The sequence below is a fragment of the Triplophysa dalaica genome, chromosome 21 (genome assembly GCF_015846415.1).
Source record: "Triplophysa dalaica isolate WHDGS20190420 chromosome 21, ASM1584641v1, whole genome shotgun sequence".
NCBI lineage: Eukaryota > Metazoa > Chordata > Actinopteri > Cypriniformes > Nemacheilidae > Triplophysa > Triplophysa dalaica.
In genome coordinates, this window is record NC_079562.1 from 4,568,942 (window position 1) to 4,591,831 (window position 22,890).

General features: G+C 37.6%; 1 protein-coding gene across 3 annotated transcripts in view; it reads right to left on the reverse strand.

Annotated features, from left to right (window-relative positions):
• The window catches only part of cntnap5l (contactin associated protein family member 5 like), a 48,152-nt gene extending 27,122 nt beyond the window's left edge, over nucleotides 1–21,030 (reverse strand). Inside the window, exons 1-3 of one of the 3 annotated variants that reach the window (XR_008905014.1) lie at nucleotides 20,790–21,030; nucleotides 7,743–7,853; nucleotides 4,866–5,059 (exon numbers count right to left, since the gene is read on the reverse strand). Coding sequence is in view for 2 of the 3 variants with exons in the window: in XM_056735134.1 (XP_056591112.1) it covers nucleotides 4,866–5,059; nucleotides 7,743–7,853; nucleotides 20,790–20,868 (384 nt within the window). In the remaining variant the exon portion in view is untranslated. The remainder of the gene's footprint in view (nucleotides 1–4,865; nucleotides 5,060–7,742; nucleotides 7,854–20,789) is intronic. The other 2 variants (XM_056735134.1, XM_056735132.1) reach the window with 2 other exon arrangements.
• Nucleotides 21,031–22,890: the final 1,860 nt, after the last annotated feature.

Here is a 22,890-nt window from a genome sequence, read left to right on the forward strand (position 1 = left end):
GCTTGTAGGGGAACCTTTCACAAGGGTAACTTGACTGTAGTTAACTACTTCAAAATTATAGAGGAGCTGACAGCTTGACATTATCAAAGTATCTCAGCTCTGTCTTTACAATCCTTGTGCTCTTTAACAGCTTTACTTCTGGAAAATCTCCTTAATATAAATATATACCTGTTCCTCCATCAGCAGCCAATCCACTGAGCAGCCAATACATTGTAATATTTCACAACTCCGTATCTCACAGAGAAGCATATCCAATCTTAAAACTCTCTATTCGACCCTCAAATAGAAATCAGAATTTTTCACAGCACTGTTAAAACATAGCAGACACATAAAGGAAAAGAATATTAAACCAATTCATATGTACCATATTTTTGGATAGCAAAATCGGCATACACATAAAAAAAGGTGCTTCAAAAGGTTCTTTGATGCCAAGTTACTCTCACTCATCATTGATATTTTTCCATATTATGCACATTAATAGAAAATTCTAGATAAAAATAATACAATACATAGACCAAAGCGTGTTCAAATTTTGCCATTTTTATAGGGAGACATATAATGTATGATGGGATGAGAGATAGGTGGTCCAGGACCCAGGAAAAGACCACAAGCCGGGATTGGAACTCGGATCGCCGCAGCGCTTTTTGTGCCCAGTCCTCGATTTGTCGGTGATGGACAGATATTTTAGCTTTCTTAAAAGAGCCATCCTTTGACTAGAGTTTTAGAAATGTTATCACCCAGCTTCATCAAATGTTCTTTACACCGTATTAAAGGAATTCCCATAGATTCCTTTATGGCTGCTTTTTTGTATTGTTAAAATAAATTTTATTATTGTTACCCGTAGGTCCCAAAATTGTTTTGCAATGAAATCAATATATGAAATTGTCTGAAATTAATATATCAGAATAACAATTCTGTTTCCATTGATAACAAAGCATTTAAACCAGAAAAATCCTACTCATAAATTTCAATACAAAACTAATTTAAACAATCCAACTCATTCACACTAACTTCAGAAACGTTATCACATTTGAGATACACAAGGTTGCAGTTTCTTGTGAAGTAGTTCATATCAGCTTGGAAACATATGTAGTATCACCTTGCCAGGAAAAACAACCAAACTAGGGTCTGCATACACAGGGATAATGAGGCGGTAAATTCTTTTCAACAATATTGGACTGGAACATTTCAGGTATTGCCTCTGCATCGGACTGAAACCATTTATCTCACACGATGCCCAAACGTACTGCGTGCCAGGCCAAGCTGTGTTTACTTTTCCTAGCTGTCGCTGTGCACAGGATATGGCCATTAAACAGTAGAGTCACTTCAGTCACCTCTGCTTGGACGTGACCATTAGAACCGGGAGAAGCCGGGGTGTCGTATTTCAACTATTGTCTCATGTACTCTGTATGTTTTTGCATGGCTCACTTAAGGACAAACAAGCCCGGGCTGAGAAGGATACTGAATAATGATATGGAGAATAAGACAGAAAGAGAGAGCGAAAGAGGATTCATGGTTTCCTGTATTGTCATGCTGCTCTGTGTCATGCCTCATTAAACTGACAGTATAGTCGAGGAAAGGGTATGTGCAGTATGCTATGAAGCGCACACACATGCACGTTATGTCCTTGTGCACAGTTTTGCTCTTTCTGTCATTAAGAACATACAGCTCTGCTCCAAAAGCTTAGTTGGCAGCAAAGTAGTAGCTTCACACCTTAAATCTTATGAAACCCCATTAAATACTAATCTCAAACCCTTTAGACTGCAACTCTACATGCTACGGCTCTGCATGGAAGACACGACTTAATTGATTTCAGTAGAGTTTGGCATATGTTGCCACACTAATGATGTGATGCTGTAATAAACAGAATGTATAAAAAACTAAAATTGTGTAAAATAATCAATTTTTAATTACACTAAACCTTTTTTTCATCACTGACTGAAATAGAGCGTTATATATTTTGTTTTTATTCTCACTTTATTCATTGTCTCAATTTTTTTCACTGGAATCGCTTTTTCCTTGAAGGCTACATGCAGCGCAGTTTTGCCTTAGAATTTGGCTAAAACTATTTTTTATAAAGGCAACACCATTAAGCTGCCAACGTTTCTCGGAACAGTCTTCTTGCAGGAAGAGCACATGATCCCTTAAAATGCTTCCTCCTTTGGCATCTCACTAGGTTTTAGGACAAAGTGTCTCTGGTTCGTTGCTTGGATTATAGATGCCTTTCTAATGGTTATCAATCTCTTTCCTCTTCTTTTCCCTTTCTCACATTCAGTGTGAAGGCATAAGTATAGATATAGATGAAAGCCAGCAGGAGCATGCAGCGAGACGGTGAAAGAATGGGGCGAGGCAGGTGGAGGAGATGCTGGCTAATGTAGGATTTAATTGTCAAAGCGCACCACCTTCATGCTGTGGTGAGAATGAAATGCTTTGTGCCAGCAGGAATAAAAAACCTCAGCTGTACTCCAGGCCCCAGGAAGCTCTCACACAGATGGTGGGAATGAGGCAAGGATGTCTGAGTCACAAAAACCTCCGATTTAAAAAACGGGTGGTGAAAATGGAAAAGTTCAGCAGCCCTTTTGAAAGGCTGAATGAATCATGGTGAACTTCTCATTTTGCAGAAACGCTTTTTTGTATTTTTCTGTTCTCACTCGTCCATTAGACTCGCTACATCAATGGTTAAATATAATCAAATTGTCATATTTCACGTACATTTTAAAACTCTATTAACATAAATGTGACCCAGTCTGTGAAAACCATGCTAAAGTTTTAAATATATAACAAGCTTTAAAGTTTGATTTCAACCATTAATTTCACCATGCTTTCATTTTTTACATGGCGTTACTCAGTCAATATTAAAGAGATCAAGACTTGACAGAATGTTCTTTACATTACGAAGGATGGTTTATGTAGAAACAGCAAATTACAAAAAAATGACTAGGTCACAAATATGATGTAAGAGGTAATATCAATGTCAATATCAATCACTCCACTTGAGTTTTTAATTATTTATTGACTTGTCAACATGTTTAACTTGATTAATGGCAAAAAGCTGGTGAGCAGCAGCAATGTGAAAACCCTTATCTAATGGGCAGTGTGTTTTGGTTTATTTGGAGCGAGTGACTGTATTCTGGCTTTAAACAGATGGCATCAGATGCCGCTTGTCTGACTCACTGGCATCTGCTCCAGCTGGCATGGCAACTCACCTTGGCACAGTCTGGCACCTCTGTGAGATGGTTTTCTCCACTGAATAGGTAAACAAGTAAAATTCAAGGTCCGTCTGCCAGTGTGTGCGCAACAGCGACGGGAAGCTCAGTTCCCCCATCCTTCTGGCCACGAAACATCTCAGTAGGTGATGGACTTGGTATTTAAAGTAAAAAAGCATCCTGCTGATTTTAGCCAGACCGAGGTCTGAACGGATTGATTTTAGACTTCCATACTGAATTCTGGTGAAACATCTTTACTACTCACCACTGAAACAAGTATTATGTACACAAAGATTTCCACAGGGCTTTGCATGCCGTACAATTCCTTGAAAACTTTCTTCCCGGTCAAATTACTATTAAGTCATCCCAAAGGACAAATAATCATCTGAATAATTAATATGTCTGAAATAATTAATGAAATTAGCAAGGAGTCCTTCAAGACAATTAACGTGTAATCACTGTCATGGCGTATTCCAGGGCAGAAAACGAAGGCTATAGATTTCACTTATAATTAATAGCTTCATTCCATTGGTTCATTAGAGAAAATGCATCTGGTGGTTATACACAACTTTAAACAGGCAGTTCAGCAGTAGCAACAAAGACCCTAAAGCAATCAGGAATAAAGATGCAAAATTAACTGACTTACCCAAAAAAATAAAAATAAACTGCACTTCTTATAATAATCCAAATAACAACGAAACATACTCCGTTTAAGAGGATGGAATACTATGAAAGTTTGTTCAAGATTAGATTTTCAATCCATTTAAATTATTTTCCATAATTTATATTCTGTTAAATAGAGAAACAAACTATAATTTCACCAAAATGTACCACAGAATTGGAACTAAACCCAAAAGTGTACATAACTGGAAGATGAATTAACAATCTAATACATCATTTGTATTTGCCGCAGGTGACTGACAGGTTTTAAGTGACCTGAAGTCTGTTTCATTGAGCTCAGACTGTAATTTATCAACATATTTCAAACAAAATTCCATCAAGTCACTGAATGCAATTCAATCATAACGGGCTAATGCTTTCATCACATCTTTGAGATTTGTACAAAAATGAGATGCAAAATTTGGCAGTCAAATAGTTTGGGATTCAAATAATGAAATTGCAAGACCCAGGAATAAGGTATTACCCTTGAGTGAATGTTTTTTTTTTTTTTTTGATCAAAAGCGTGACAATTCCAACCAAAGTCTGGAACCAAAGTTTTCTGTAAATTGCTTTGAAAACATCTGCTGAATACTGGTTGCTTTCAGAAACCTTTTTTTCATCCTCTTAACATGTGTTCAGATTCTCCATTGCAATATTTAACAATACTGCAGATTAACAAACATAAAACTCCCATTCAGAAATAAAGCCCTTGAGACTTCAGGCTGGTACTGAGTGTACAAAAACAGATTTTAGTTTTTTTGTGCAGTTTATAAAAAAGATATAAAGCATTCTCTGTAGTGCCATTTGGACATTTCAGGTTATTTGGGCATGTTACAGCAGAGTGTTTTTGTCTTTGAGTCTTATCCATTGCATTATACTCTTTCTTTTATTTTATACCCAAATGTATATTTTTATAACACACAGCGTTTATGTATTTTTTGTTTTGGAAGAGAGTTTCTTCTCATGTTTGTCTTACTCATCCTAATAGTTGCTACTCACCCATATCACATCCTCTTGTCTGTATGGCCTCCAGGTCCGACCAGAATCACTATACTGAAGCTGGTATCGAGACACCCAATCATAGCTTCCCCAGCGACCTTGGGTAGCAATGGCTGTGACCTTCAACCTATCCCGTAGGTCCAACTGTAGCCAGGGTTGGCGGTCTTCTCGATTCGGAGACCAACCCCCACCACCTGGGGATAGAGACAGAGCGAAAGAGATTATAATTCAGCACTTTGAAAAGAAATGAAACGGAAGTCAGAGTTATTCTCCCCAATTCAACCCTCACCAAGATTTCATGCTCTTGTTCATCATACTGACAGGGCTGAGGCTCAGTGGTCAGGGTAAAAAAATGATTTAAATTTGTTACAGTAGTTTTCAGGCTCAGCCTCCATTTGTTTAGATAGAAATCTCCAACCTATCCCTGGAGGACAGAAGCCAGACCTTAGAGCAGTTTAATATTACAGTGTTAAAGAAAGGCAATTTGAAAATTACACAGCATATTTCCACATTTGTATGTATTGGTTTTCCTTGTTTAATGGCTTTATAGTTGTATATATGGCTGGAAATTAACACATTGGTGTCCTGAAACACTCTTATTTTCTGTTTCCCATCAGTGATCTATTGTACAACATTTTCACAAAACCCTTGGATTAGTTCGTCCACAAACACAAAATTAACAACAGACATTATGTCCATTCACCTGCAACACTATTTAGACACCCGCGCATTTTCTTCAAAAATAAACTAGTAAATTACTAATAAATGATTTGAGCAAGTGGTAGAATAAAGGTGTTTTGATTGTCTGCAACTTCCATCAGAGCATTAGCGATGCAGAATTAAAGAATGTTGCCTTGATATTTACAAATGCCATGATTTGTTTGGGCTTTTGTCTTTTTTCTTGATGTGATTGCAGAAGAGCTTCAGCAAGTGCAGCCAGTAACTTTAAGCAGAGTCTACTAAAGGAAAAGGCTCAGACTAAAGCCCTTTAAAAAGAGAACACAAAGTTAAAGCAGAAACAGAAAGCCCTCAAGGTCATGTGTGACAGGGTTGCCCTAGGGCGAGTCAGAACAAGACGGTCAGATAATGAATGCTTCATCGATGCTTTTCAGCCACAAGGTACATATCATCTGTGAAGGTTTTGGCTTCAGAGAATTTACAGAGGTCAGAACTAACACTCTAAGCTCATTAGATTCCACTGCCGACTCCATCACACCGAGGCATATAACACATTTTTATACGTGCATCTGGAAATATAGTCTAGCACGAGCAACAAAGTAATAAGGTGATGTCTAATTGACTTCAGGCGCAGACATAATTTACGATTTACAAGCCTTATGATTTAATGACTAGAGAATAAAGCAGGTGGATGGATCTAAAGACAACAATATTTGGTGTCTGTTCACGTTTGGATCAGGCCGGCAGTGACTGGGAACGGGCTGCCTGTCTGTATCTCACAGCTCACAAAGGAAACCTCCTGCTGTTACTAAGCAAGAGGCATCACAAGAAAAAAGATATGCCTTGAGGGGTGACAGGGGCGAGCCGACATACTGTTGTCCTACTGAGTACTTGAAGACACCAATATTCCAAAGTGACAATTCTACAGTCGTTTTAGGTTTTGTAATCAAGGGCGAGTCCCACACAGCATCATAAAGAAGTGTTTGGTGTGTGTGTGTGCTCACACTGGGGGTCGAACATCTTTGTGCAAAGCAACCATCTCTGAGGGCCTCGGCATAAGCTGGTATTTATGGCATATCTATGCTTAACTGCATAATTGGCTGGGGAATTTTCTCAAGTGCTTCTACAGACTGTAATCAGCAGCTGATTGTACTGTTGCATTAATCAAACTGCTCTCCACCTCCCTGAAGTAAAAACCACAACACGTTTGCTTAGTAATAATTTATTCGGTCCTCTCTTTACATCCCATGCTTGGGTGATGCTCCGCCAGGCACAATGCTCAGCCTGGGTGTTTTAGGATCATTAAGCAAATAAAGAGCAGACATTACATACATTACCCTCTAAGTTTGTTTTATGATGCTTTCTATGCTCTTCAGAGCAAAAGTATTAAGTGGCATTGTCAAAATTCTTAATAAGCAAGGAAGAATGTTTTGCATAAAACCCTGCTTATTTAAAGCATTGAAATAAGCAGGCAGTCAAAACAAAGGGCTTTTTTACCCTTTTGTTTAAAATTCATGAACGTATTCTCATTGTCAACATACAGCCAAAAATAAATATCAGAATGATCACTGATATAATAGATAAGGGAAAATTATATCTTGTAAATTATGTGTTTTCCTCCAATTCCACTGTCAGGGGGACCTAGAGAACACACATTACAATAAAAAGGTACAGACTGAATTGAGTCACTTTGGATAAAAGCATCTACCAAATTCATAAATGTAAATGTCTGCTAAATGCATATCCATATTACTCTAAATAACGGATAAGTTTAAGTTTCTAAATTGCTTGATCCTTCACTTCTCACAGCAATATGCAAAACTCTTGTTGTCCATTATCATTAGACATGTATTTATGTTCCTGTCACACTTGAGGATTGAGTGTACAGTCTTAAATTATCATGTCAGAGACAACTCCCGTCACCAGAGCTTTTACAGCATCTGACGGACACCAGCAGACTGATAAATTCCGTTTCGAATGAAAGTATAAAATGAACTAATACCTCTTTTGCAGACTTTAGCACTGTTTATGGAATCTAAATCGCATTATGTTAGGTATTCATAAAAAAGCTTTGCGACTGCACTTTTCTGACAAGACAAATTTCATTTTGGCTTAATTCTCTAGTCACATAAACACAGACAACTGAGGTTGTTATTTTGTACAAACAGGACAGGGAAGCAGAAAAACACAAGCTCATACCGTCTCGTCTGTTGAGTTTAGCAAAGTATGGTGCCGCTTTGTCAGAGGATTTTGATGAGCTCTGGAAAGAAGTTGGGGGTAGTGATGCCACCAGCGGTTCTTCACAGTAATCTAGATGATAAGGAAAAAAGAAAAAATATCAAACATACATGATTCCTTCTTTGAAATGAAACCCAGATAAGGAATAGATTGATTAAATTAATCTATTCAGTTTAATGGGATTTTAGGATGCAGTAATATTATTAAAGATTAAATGATTGGCTCAACCAGAAATAGGAAATATTTGTTCACTTCAAACAGTTTTGCTAAACACTAACCCATATCCTTAGTGGGATAAACATGGAGCTTGCACTTATGGATTTTCCATTGGACACAATTCACTAGAAAGCTCCTTAATGGGGTTTAAAACTTAATGTGCTTGAAACCAAACAAGTTAAACTGTCTTTGCATTGTGATAGTGGAGATAATACGGAGTGTACAGAAATGACATTCTGTCTGTAAGGACAGTTTGTGAAAGTTGATAAGTCTTGTCTCGCAGTCTTTTATTGTCTGGCATCTGACTGTATTTTCAATGCCGGTATGTCACTGACCTCAGACTTCTTAAAATAATTTGTGTTTAAAGATGTCTAGGTAAAGTTAGACTATTCTAATATGTTGACCATCAAAATATGAAAGATTCAAATCAAAGACTTTCTTAAAACACTTTTGATGTACAGTATGTGACAGTCCAAAGTTTCATTCAGTCTGTCCATTCAAATATTGCTTGTCAAAATACAGCAATGATGATTTAGTCTTTTGACAACATTTGCTCAATGCTGACCACAAAACATTTCATTAGACAAAGGTCAAGGCCCTTAATGCTTGCATGAAAGAGACAGAAAAAACATTCTCTGTGTTCTTCAGCATGCTTTAGTATAGAAGAATGTACAACCAATTACTTTTTATGTCACCCATATAAATACATTTACAGATAACTATACAGATAATCCTTCATGAATCGTGACTACAGACTGCTTTTAACAGATGTGTACATTCTGAATAAGAAGCATGTATACATGAAGTACAAATTCATTGTACGTCATATGAAAACGTTTAATTTGCTTTTCATGCACATTTCAACGGTCTTTTCAAAGGAAACACGCAGATCTAAAGAACTCTAATGAGCCAAAGCTCAGCAGCCTGAACACATTAGTGTCGAACCTCCCAAATATGCATGTATCGTCAGAATAACAAAACAATGAACAGCAGGTTAGGGAGCCATTAGCTGCGTCCAGGGAGCATTTTAAAGCTCTCTCCCGTTTTAGCAGCGTAAGCAATTTGCCGCACTCTCTACGGACTGGGGTAAAAATATATTCTTATTTAGTGGGCCTTTGCGTTTGTGGCAACATTTTGCCTGACAATCATTCACTTGACATTGAATTGCCTACTCCCCATTTTTTTTTAATATCTCTCAGCACTCCCCATCCATCTCTCTCTCTCTCTCTCTCTTTCGCTCTCTCTCTCTCTCTCTCTCTCTTCACCCACTCTTCATTTTCTGTTTTCCTCCACCTGCATTCTTTATTTCTCCTCCTCTCAATCTACTCACACATACACACTCCCACTTTCTCTTCACCTTAATGAGAAAACAGAGAAGTCTGGGCGGTATGACGGGGCTCACATGCATTATTGTCACCATAAGGGAGCTATAATCTGAGTCAGCAATGCTCTTCACTGCATCACACAGAACAGCTGCAACCTCTGTCTTTCTCTCTCAGCTGAGCAAAAAACGACACACAACACTCTCATCATTACACATGGAGCAAAAATTTGCTTTTTAATAAAGTTCACAGAAAAAAGTGTTGTCATGTCAAATTAAAACGGTTCCTCAAGGTTATGAGGGGTTCCTTTGAGGATGAAAATCAGCCTCAGAGACTGCAACAATTTGATCTAATTTAAGTTTGACAGACACCAAAATATTTCACAGCTGAATTTTCTGAGAGAAAGTTGTGGAGGACCTATTAAATTTAGGTTTTAAAGTTCTGTGTGCCCTGAATTTAATCAAGCAAAACTCTTTTTTCAGTAGGAAATTCATAAACAGGCAGTGTCAGGATTTTAAATACACTCCTATTGGCTCTAGTAATATCTCAAACAAGATTTCTTTCATTAAACAAAGTTAATTTCCCAATGGAGTGTCTAGACCTTAAAATGTTAAAGATGATATGGGCACATAAAATTGGACTAATGTTTAATTACTATAAGGACAGATTTGGGATGGACATACTCATAATAATTCCACCCAAGAGATTATATTTTGAAACATTATATTTGAAGTAAACAAACAACAAGACCTCGGAATAGGGCATGATTAAACTATGCAAACTGATCTTATCTTTGTGCGTTGCTTGTTGACCCACTTTGAGAGCTCTAAAAAATCATTGAGGGTGGTGTAATAATCATTGTGAAACCACAAACAAATACAAAAGCTGAGAAATATTTTTTTTTTACAGATACTTTCAAATATGTTTTAATACTACTTTAACCCATTTCAGGCAGTTCCTAGCTTTATATTTCATAACCTATGACTGACATCTCCATAGGCTATTAATGAGTACTGCAGTCTGCTACAAGTGTAGTTTTATTTTAGTCGCTTATACAGTCACAGAGTGTACGTGCTACTTTTTTTGTTCTGCCAACAAATACAGATGTTAGAATGCAAACGCAAGGCAGATCACCCCTGCAGAAAACATTTTTGTTTTATCATAACCCATTCACGGATTGTATTGACAGGTACCGACAGAGCAAGTGTGTCACTTGTTGACGTAACTGTTTCACTTTAAAAAAATGAACTGTCTTCTCTGAATTTAGCTCTAAGCCAAACAATAAAAATGTCACTCAAAAAACATTATGAACAGTGATTACTAACAATGTGAATATAAGAGATTCATTTGATATGTTGTATTTGACATCTACAAATGCAAAATTACTGCAATTTACTATTCAAACAGTTCAGGAATACTTCAACCTCACAGCTCTAAGTCCGCCATTTCAAAAAAGTCCTCGACGGTTAAACACATTTACAGCCCACAACAAAAGCTTCTCTTATCATCACAACAGTCAAGCCACTTTACAGTATGAGGGTCTCATTGACCTCTCTACATTTCCAAAAAATATTTTATGCACCCATACACACACAAGCGCGCACACATAAACATACCGTGATGGCAGGGACCACAAAGCCAGCAAAGTAAAGTGTTTATCTAGCAACAAGGGCCTAATTATATTTTTCCAACATCAAACAATGCACAAAGCATGCCCATTTTGAACTAGCTTAATGACGGACATTATATGGAATTATAAGATGTAAGAAAGGTGGTTTTGAGTCTGTGACATCTTGTGTCTCTGAAGGACTCTTCATTTTGACCTGCTCGAGTCTGTTCACATGGCTATTGTTCAAAAGGTCAGTTATTATTACTGCGCTGCCTCACTGAGGCCTGGGCCTGGTGTACCAAGAGGAAAGCAGAAGTGCTATAATCATGTGGTCACAGAGTGGAAACAGCAGAGGAAAATGAAAAGAAAAGACAAGAATGTGAAGAAATAGTGATAAAGGAAGAAGAGTATAGACCAGTGCTAGTCAACTGGCAGCCCGTGGGCCAAAAGCGGCTCATCAATCACCTTTACCTGGCCCACCTTAACATTTCAAATACGTGGAGAGACTTTAAGAATGGTGAGCTTTAAGAAATGCGCATCCTGGGATGCCACGCCTTTGAAAGACCAAAACATTGCATTCAATACGAGTTCCCGCGGCTCATAACAATACTGACGTCTTAAAAAACGATTTGATCAGTCTTTTTAACAAACTTAATGTTATTTGCAATGTTTTAATTGGCAATCCCCATGCAGTCGGATTTGTGCACGCGATAGTCGCATTCCAAAACGCCTCTTGTGCCTTTGAAAGACAAGTGATGCAGGAAGAGAACTACACCACGTGAACTTTTGTCTCAGATAAGCACAAACAATGTTGTTTTTATTACTGAATTCATTATGTATGATTTAAACAGCTATATTTACGAAAACAGCTGTTCATCTCCCTCCAGAACTTTCACTTCAGAGGATCTGCCCTTAAGTGCGTGGGGGCACATGAATGCAATTTGAATTCACCCAAAGATTTGATAAAGCGTTCAGTTTCATGCACAGACCCATGGATTCATTTTATTAGACACCAGTTTAACGTCAAGGTGCAGGTATTACTTTTGTGCTGAATGTATTAGTATTTTTGACCTTTTTTTATAAAAAAGGTCCTAAGTACTGGAGGACTGGGGGTGAGTAAATTAACAGCAATTTCGTTCAACGAAGTGACAATATCCCTTTTAATTAAATACCATGGAAAGGTATATATACTTGATGCAATATTTGTGTGCATGTTCTAATATATGACCTATGAGTGACAGCAACAAAAACAGTACAAAATTAACTTTTACTTTTGGATTTTGGCCCTCAAATAAAAGTAGTGTAAGACCCCTGGTATAGAGGATGGGTCTCCATTTTATAAGATTAAACATCCACACATCAGACTGAAATAAATGTTTAGTTTACATACATGTTTTTCCTTAAGACTTTGAATAACAGTTAAGTTTTACATTTACATTTACACATTTGGCAGACGCATTTATCCAAAGCGACTAACATAACATTGTACTCTTGACTATGTGGAATCCCCTAGGATCGAACCCATGTCCTTAACATTGCTATCGCCATGCTCTAACCACTGAGACACAGGAGAGCTAGTTTTAAAGTTTAGCAGATCCAGTTTTAAAGAAACTGAGCCATGCTGATCCAGTTACGTGCAAGACCCACTGAAAATTACAGAACAGATCTGTTCCGTTCTGTTGAGAGAAAATTGATGTTTGCTACAGACAACAAAACACAAATAAAAAATGGATCACCAACAATGAGTCCCGCAAGTACATTGTCCTGTGGCTCGTATAGTCCTACTCGTATAGTCCTACTCCCATTCATGGCCAAGCAGTGCAAAAAGGCACTTTGTTTTGTTGTTTTTTCCTCCTATAACAATAATTTATAAAGCAGATGTTACTTCAGTCTACTGTATTATAAAAACAATGCATTACATTTTACATTTTATCGGCACAAAATATATACTACAAAAGCTTTAAGGCAAGGTAGTTGATCCTGTCAAGAATATTTTTTGTCATCTTTGTTGGAAATCTCTTTATATCCTGATAACAATCAAGAAGCATAGTGGTAAAATAATATTTTTATTATTATATCTTCTGTGAAAGGCAAAAAACATTCGCCCAATCAAAACGTTCTGGCCAAATGCTGTGAATGGTCATGTGTAAATTTTCATCCAACGTATTTTGCATTTCAGCAAAAATCAAACTTTCCTATATGGATCTGACCACAAGTAAATCTACAAAACGAAAGTACGTTTTTGAAAAAGCAGTGATGAGAAAAAGGCTGGATCATGAAAGAGAAAACACTCAAATTAACATCAATTCAGCTTTTACATGATGGAGACAGCTCCGGCAGGCAAAGATTCTGAAAGACGATACCATGGTTGCTCTCTTTGTACATACTTCTAGAAGAGTTTAATGGATTTAGTTTGCAATTTGTTCGATTTCGATTTACGAAATACACTATTGTGTTTGGAGGAGGCCTGGTTTTGGACAGTTAATCGCACAGAGGGTGGGATTATTATTTCAGTGCTGGCAGGCTAAAGTAAGCAACTTTCCAAATCAACCACCCCACATTCAAAGAAATAGGCTAGTTCACCCAAAAATTAAGATTCTGTCTTCTTAAAAATGCCAGAAACCAAACAGATCTCATCCCCCATTGACTCCCAGAGTATTTATCTTCCCTACTATGGTGGAGGAAGAGATCTGTTTGGTTTTGTTTGCATTCTTCCAAATATCTTCCTTTGTGTTCAGTAGAACAAATAAATGTATACAGGTTTGCTCATTGGTGAGCAAATGATGACAGAATATTCAGTTTTGGGTGGACTAGCCCTCTAACAGTTGATAACAAGGAAGAGTGGGGGAGTTTAAGGTTAAAAGGAAAGAGGGTAAGTAAATATGAATACCACAGAGATTGCTCGGGTAGAACAAGATGTGCTAACACCTCAAGCATCCAGGTCTAATGAACGTACATCACGTCAGAGAGTTGTTTAGACCGCACTGCTCGAAGCTATTTATAGCTTGCGGGATCGATCAGCCATTTGATGGGCCGCCACGATAGCGCTGATTAAGGTGGGAGATTAATGGCAGATTAACGGGTTTCCACAGTGTTTCCGCCAGGCATTGTTTAAATCATCTCCCCATAGAATGACAGTACTTGGAGTGTAAATAGGAACCTTCATGGGATTGCCTGACAAATAGCTCCCTTTAACTTTGGTTTTAGCAGATATGATGTAACTTTTAGGTGTTACAAAACTCAGAGGAAGCATCTACGCGTTTTCGAGAAGGGAAAAATCCATATTCCAAACACTGCTTGAGCTTGTCATACTGAAAATGTATAAATCACGCACAAGACAAAACGTACAACACTTGAGGATCATGTTAAAAGATATTGGTCAAAGAATCACCCTCCTCCCCCGCCTCGGGATGCCCATGAGTTTTCCTCTGAGTGTTGTAACTCCTAAAGATGACATCATTTCTGCTAAAACCAAAGCTAAAGGGAGTAATTTGTAAGGCAATCCCACGAAGGTTCCTATTTACACTCAAAGTACTGTCATTCTAGTGGGGAGATGATTTAAACTAAGCATGATGGAAAAACTATGGAAACCCGTTAATCTGCCATTTAAATTGGGACGTCCAATTTCTCATAGCTGTTGTTGATGTTCAAATCACCAAAACAGACACACCCCTACCCCCATCTTTCGCTTTCGTCAGCGCTCGGCTCGACAAATGTCCATCCTGTGCACCTTACTGCTGATTGGCTATAAGGTTGTCTTAATCAGCGGTACCATGGAGGCCTATCCCGAGTTTGTTGGCTGGCTTCCTCACCGGGACACTGCTTTTCTTTAGATATTATTAGATATTATTTACTAGAATGAGCTTGCTTGTTCTATAAACACCATGCAATGTGCTGTGTTTTACATTTTCTGTGTTTTTCTCCTGGAAAAGCTGCTTTGGAACAATCCACATTGTGAAAAGAACTGTATAAATAAAATTGAATTGAATTGAGACTATTATTTGTTTTCAGTGATGAAACTCTGTCCTTTCTCAATGGGGGACATGCACACAGGACGATGACATGCTTTCACTATATCTCAGCCAGCTAGGTCACTTCCGGTCTCATAGCACTAAGGGGATTTTTCACCAAGTGATTATGATGTGCTTGGTAAAAAAACATTCAAATTTTGGCGAACCTAAAGCACTATGTGCCTCTGTGATCATGCCTCTGATAAGTGCAAAAGTCCACTTTTATTTTCTTCATATTTGTTTATGTACCTTAAAACAGATAGCCCGAAGTGCATCTCCTATTTAATTTTCAACATATGTTGAAGTGTTTGAAAAATTAGATGCACATTGTTGATCATAATCGTATGTACACCCTGAAGCGAAACACCATTGTTCCCTATGGCACCGGATGTAACAGCCTGGCTGAGATTTTAGCGGAAGTATAACATCGACCCCTAAGCATATACCCCATTGCTTCTGGATTTAAAAGATTTCGATAGGAAAAAAAATGTGAAGAGGCTCATCTGTCAAGGCAGCTGACAATAAGTAATGTGTGTGAGTGTGTTTTTTTCTCTTTCTAAGATGTCGTTTGGCAGCCGCCTTGTTTGTTTGTATTCATCTGATGCTGAGCCGTGGCCTTAATTTCCTCTCATCAAAACTCGGTAGGATTCTGTTTGTCCTTCACTTTGTGTTTAATCTCTGTTAAATCCCTGCCTGCCTTCTTTGATCTTCATTTGTATGTGACTGGGTTTAGGACCCAAAGATGTCGCTCTTGCCAAAATCCCCCTCCCATCATCAATGTGGTTTCTTGCAGAAACTGATCTAGCCTCTATGATCAACACAAAGATGGATGGGTAGATAAAATAGATGAACCATATTTAGTTCACCTATTTATGTTTTTCCTCCCATTATCAATACCATCTAAGTTAAAAAAAACTAAAAAAACGACTAATATCAGTTTTCTTTTGATCATTTTTCATTTTATAGGATGGTTTCTATTTCTGTAGCATCCCTTTGGAAGGCCCACTAAATAAAAATCACTGGTCTAAAATTCTCCTATTTGTGATGCTACATCAAACAGAATATTTCCTGATGGGTGTGACTGGGTGGTATCACACAGTAGTTTCATAACCACTGTAAGTGTGGACAGACTAGATTTTTGGAGCTTTATCTTCATGTATGAAGATGCAGTGTTACTGTGGGAGGAGTTAAACTCCATTTCGATATCATAGCTATGATGTCTTTGTTTAAAGAGGTTTTTCACAGAAATGCCCACTTATGAAGTCTCAGATACAGTATATAATGTATTCAGATAACACAAGAGTCACTGTCCACTTACAGAACATTAAATTATCAAATGTCAATGCTAACAATCGACATGAGCCATACTTCCATACAAGACAATAAACGTGTCTCTTAGTCTGCCAAATGCGTAAATGTTATGTAAATGTAAGCAGTTAGGAACCGCCATTCTATTCACTGACCTACAGAAAATTCCCACAACTCTTAAATAGGGTTTTATACAGAGCTGATGTTATAGACACTGCTGAACAATTTAAGAGACTGTAAAGGTAATTGAGTTTATTTTGAAAACTAAACTTCAAAATCGAATGCATTAAACTGCATGCTTAACAACATATGGCTGTACTTGTCTTGGTTGTTTGGTGCAAACAAAGAACTTTAAATATAAACACTGCCAACTTATAATGAGGCAATTGTGAGCCGTTTATATTGACTCTACTAATGTGATGTGGGCCAGGAAATGCTCAGACACACAAATTGTCTTCTGTGCCTGTTTAACTGACAATTTAATGGCAAAACATAGATGTTCAGTCCTCCCTTATAAAAAGGAGATGTAATTCATCCTTCATTCTCTAATGTTAAGGGTTGAACAGTACTGTCCTATGATTCTGTTTTTGTGACGTAACACCTTTGGGTAATCCTGGCATTGTACCAGAAAGAGGCTAGTCTGTAAACAGCAGATTGTGGGTTTAGCTTTCTCCCAAGTGGTAATCCAGCTATCAAGAAAGAGCAATACTTAGCATGTCTGCCTCGACTCAGCGGGACACATGCTCGACTCTCAATACCTGGAAGCTGAGATGTGGCTGTACACATTTTTAATCATACATACTGTCCTACCAGGAGATGAGTTCTATTGCTCAGGAGTATGTTATCAAGATGTCACTCATACTCCATGTTAATACCTCACAATAACAATAAGTCTAAACCCTAATACACAAAAAATAATCATCATCAAACACACAAACCCTTCCCTTAAAAAAAATTATAAACCGTCTTTATAATTCTAGATATCTTCATCAAGATACACCAGAAGCAAAAATGGAAATAAATGACGGTCAGATCAAAAAAAATCACACTGGGTATTTTGAGATCAAATATGTCCAGAACACAAACTGTATGAGTTTTACAATAAATCCTTGTGGATTTAAGCAAATGTCTCTGGCCATCTGAGCAGAAATTATTGATTGGACCAATAGTTAAAGGGTCAGCATCAAACAATTGCACAGATCTCTTGAAGACCTACGCACAGTCCCACACTGAATTTTCATTATTTTACATGTTTTGTCAGCACCATCAAAACAAATACTTCAGGAATTATTTCAAAGGTCATTTTGTGATTATTTACACTCTTCTGTGGCTGGCATTTCAAACATTTATAGCTGTCGATTTGTGGGGTTTAATTGATTAATATTTACCATTTATATTTATTAAGTATAGGAAAATAAAAACAGCCTTTTTCATTTCCACAGGCCTGTCTTATGTTTAAGGTCTATTGTTTGGCTTTTATGTAACTTCAGATTTTTACATATTCATTCACACCAGCACAGAGAGCTGGATCTGCTCAAGGATAAAAAATAGGCCTTGGCATTAAGGGTGCAGACATCTTTTAATTGAATATCTCATGGGGGATAAGGAATATTTCGCCTCTGTCTAGTTCCAGAGGATTCACACCCAGCCCTATTTTGAAAGTATTTGTTCGTTCCATTTCTTTGCCACATATGTTCATATATTTCACTTCCTAGATTTGTTGATTTGAGTTGCGAGCCTACTGTTGAGCAATCTTGTAGCCAGGTTATAAGTGGCAAATTTGGAAAACACTGTAATTATAAATATAGCATGCTATCCCTCTACCCAATCATGAATTTTGCGAAATCCTCCTGAAAACAGCATCATTAACACCCACAAGACACACATAATGCTCACTAGTAGGGTTGACTCAGAAGTGCAAAGAATATTATTCAGTCTGACTTTACACTTAACTGAATTTACATAAACAGCTGTAAGCCAATGTAAGCATCTTTTCTATTTAAAACCTTACCCAAAAATTCTTGACACAAAAACATCATGGAAACCGTTATGTGCAGGCAAATAAACAATATTTTCATTATAATATAAATACACTAGATCAATTAAATTAATATCAATAAGTGTTTCATTCAGATATGAACACAGTTACTTACACTGTAAATGTTTTTGTTGTTATTCTTTTTTCTATTGTCTGTAGATTTATAATGATCTAATTTACTGGCAACCGTTTCTGAAAGATAAATGAATATTAAACATTAACAAGTCTCTATCTTTCCAGAAAATAATATAAAAGTACAGCTTCATGCAAAGCATTCTTGGAACCAGAAATCCACATTTACATGGTTACATTTAGTAATAAATAGACGCATATATTACTCAATTTACGATGGATTTTTGGTTCCCATAATGCTTTGCAAGAGGCTGTTATTTATTTTTTAATTTTCTTTTTCTTTGTTTTATTAATTTTGGTTCCCAGAATGCTTTGCATGAGGCTGTTATTTGATCATTTTCTGTTTTTTTTCTTGTTTTGGTTAACAGAATGCTTTGCATGAGCTGTTATTTTATATTTTTTTCTGAAAGGATAAAGACTTTTTTTATTTATCTTTCAGCAAACTGTTGCCAGTTATTTACATAAATGTAAATCTACAGTAAGTTACTGACAAACTGCTGCCAGTAATACTGTGATTTATACAGAAAGTTTTACAGTGTCAAATTGGCAACATCTTGACACATTATTATAACAAGCTTTGTTACTTTGAATGTGCAGCTTATTATTCCTCGTTTTAAATTATTACACTGATGTCTGCCATTTTGATTCTAAAAGAAAAAGAAAACAATCTGTTTACTGAGAAGCTTGCCTGATATTCTTGATATAGCCCTGATCTCAGTCTTGCTGTCTATTTAAGAGTACTTTTTTAAAGTGAAACTTGTTTAAAGGAGTTATTTTCTGCTGGCAAGGGCCCAAGAGTTCAATCACTCACACGCCTGTTTGAGGGCGCTAAAATCTGTGAGAGACAGATTGAAATCCGCAGAGGTCTTTTGTTCTCAGCAGGGAGTGAGTTAAACGCCACTTCTTTCTCCTGCAAAGCTGCAGCACCTCTGCCTGACATTGGAGAGGCTGACTGCTTGTAGACAGCAGTCATTCTCTACCCCAACACTCCCAAATCAATCACGTTCATACACCCCTCTACACACCACATTCCTTTATTAAACCCCCAAATACTCCGCCACCCTCTAATGCACACAAAACAATCACACGCCATTCATACTTACGCACTACACTACAACATAATAAACCTGTCAAAACCTGTAGTGCACCTTAAAAAACATTTTTGTACTGCACACTAAAGCGTTTACAAACTAAAGTTAGTTTTACATTTAAACGCCACTGCAACCTACAGCATGGATAACACTTTTCACGCTCCTCTACAAGCACCCAACCTCACACATTTATTTAGTACACCAGAAGATCACACATACACACACGGTTGGCGTTGCGCGCCAAAGAATTTGCGCACCAATCCCGCATTCACATGTACTGCACCTTTCCACGTTCGTATCTTTTCGCTTAGTGCAGATCTACATATGGTTTGCTAGCACTTTTTCTCCAGTTGTCCTCCCATCGCACGCACTGCCTTCTTAACACATGAAACAAGCTAGCAGAACTCGGCGCTTGACTTCTTCAAGAAGTGGTTCGCTGCGCGCGCACGCCCTTGTGTGCGTGTGCCAGAGAGATCGTACAGAAGACACGTTCAGAGTGAGGGATAAAGAGCGCTCAAACGTTAAAGACGATGATTACGTTCTATAAATCTCTTTAATGACACACGCAGTGAAGTAATTTTTTCTTCTTCTTCTCTTTATAATAATTTTTACTCACTAAATCTTTATTCAAGAACTGTCTCGTTCCTGTGCCTTTTCTGTGTAGGTTCGACTGTGATAATAACATCTGTGATGCCGGATCTGTCCCGGACCGGTCCGTACATATATCCTAAACACCACATATGTACATGGTAATAATATACTATATTGCCCATGGAAGCGTGGCTGCATGACGTAAATGCCTGATATTAATTTTACATTCAAACCGTATACACTACTGTATGAAAACTTTCATGACTAAGTTTTGCACTATAAATATTTTCAGTACTAAAGAGGGAACGGGGACACGCCTTAAACCTAAATTATATAACACCAGCCTAAATTAACAGCAACACACGAAATACGAGTGACATTTCTGGAAACTTTCCCAATAGCATATAAAAACCCAAACAACATCATTGCCTAAGAAATACCGTTTCAAATATGCCAAAAAAGTTATTCATATTTATATAATTCTCCAGTCTTATAAACACATGTATGATAAAATGAAACATGAACAGTCGACATTGTGCAACGTTACTTTCAACCAGGTATATGGCTAAATACCATGGTATATAGTATGGTATATATCTTTTTTCAGCATCTTACGTCTCCTTATCTCAAGACGTTTAAAGTGACATAATGCTTTACAGTATTATTAGGCAGAATAAATTATTTTACTCACAGTTACTCGCAGATAACACAGAAGTTAATACGCTCAACGTGCCGAGGAGGAAAAATCCGATGCAGTTGTGGAATCCCATGTTTGGAAAAGTACTCCGTACCACACTTCTGACGTACCTCCGTTACAGCCTTTGGGGGGAAACCGTTAAAACCGTTAAAAGGTTGCGTTTTGACTCCCGCCACAGTGAGATGCAGCCACAAATGAGCGCGCGCCTCCCGCCGTTTCCTCAGATCGTCCTGAAGGGCTGATCCAACATTTGCGTGCGCGTGCTCTCTCTCTCTCTCTCTCTCTCTCTCTCTCGGTGTCTCTCAATCAACGATTTTCTCGTCAGACGTATTTTACGTTGCTCTTGGACACATTATATTTAAGAAGGGAAGTGCGCCTCTAACGCTTTCTAAATCCTGAAAACCTCTTAAAACACTACGACTGGAATTTCTTATTTTAGCACAGAAATCGCATTTTGATGGACAGGTGCTGAGTATGTGCTGACAAGACATTTTGGAACATAAAGAGGTGTTTCATTACATGGAGTGAATAGTTAATGTGCACCAATTGGAGGTAAAAATGTTAGTGTGCTCGACTGAGAACTCTGTCTGATGTGAGGTAAATTTGTGTACATATCTGAAGGACATATTTGATCTTTATTCACATTGAACTATGACTTTCTAATACGCTGCCTCTCTCTTCTTCACACATCCATACAGACATTTCTGCTTGTCTTATTAATACAGGTCTGACCTACAGGTCTTCTGCTGCGAAGTTTGAGTACAGGTCTATGCGTGTGAGAAATGCAGCTAGCCGCCACTTTCCATGTTGCTTTAATTCAGTTTTCTAGAAGCGAGAAGGAAATGAAGCAGATAAAATGATGACACGTTGAACAACTATTTCACATCTTTATTATACGTCTGTCTTGTCATGCAGTGTTTTGTTTATATTGCCTTACATTACTCATATGTTTGAGCATTTGTATCAGCCTCAGACAAAACTACCACAGACCGTCCGATGGGGGTTTTGCAATTAATTAATAAATAAACACATTGGCAAAACGTGCTGGAAAAGGTGAACCAGTCCGGTAGTAAACAAAATCATGTTAAACACGTTTGAGGAATAACTAATTATATAATTGCCAGGGCAGTACCATAAAAGACATTTCATTTCGTTTGCATGTACGTTTAGTCATTTAGCAGACGCTTTTATCCAAAGCGATTTAGATCTACAGAGAGTTCAGGGAGCAATAAGCGATATGTCATACAGGAGCAATAATACAATAGGTGCTTATACAAAGTTACTAGTTTCAACAAAAGTTAGAAAAAGAAAGAGAGAGGGTTAGTTGTCGTTATTATTTTCATTTGTCTGTCAAGTAGGCCTATTCACAGAAGAGATGCGGCTTTAAGTAATGTTTTGAATGTTGTAAGAGATGTGGTTGACCGGACTGAGTTAGGAAGAATGATCCACCAGGAACGAGTTGTGAAGCAGATATAATGTGCTTAGTAGCAAAAAATTATAATTTCCATGTGAAGAACTGCATATTGTATTCCTGTCTAAATGGGCAGTTTGTGGCTCAGCAAAATGACTGCTTACAATATCAGGAAACGCAATTCCGTGCAACATTTCAGTGTTCAGGAACACCTTATTCCTTTGTAAGTCATTGGGAAGTCCTAAGGATCACCATCGAGTCAAACTGCTTGTATTTCAGCAAATAATTGCGTGTTTTAGTCCCGGTCTTTGTTTCTCCTATTCTCCTCAGCCGCTTTGCTGGGTGTTTTGCCACCTAGGGGAGCATGTCCCAGGGCGTATACTGACATGTGCACGTGGGAAAGTGACATCAATGCATACACTCTATAGGGATACATAACAGTGCTGAATCTTGTAATGAAGAAGCTGAGTTTAGTTGACAACTTTTGGTGACAGTCCCTTTGGGAAAGTCTATGAATACACAAGCATTGAATTAAAATGTTTGAGTCTGTAATTGAGGGACTGTCTGACCTTTCAGTCTGTATGCACTCATGGTAAAACTTTCATGTATTGCATCGAATCAAAATGAATATCCCTCGATTCAAAGAAGGAGGCAGAGAGAAGATCAAAGGCAGATCACATCAAA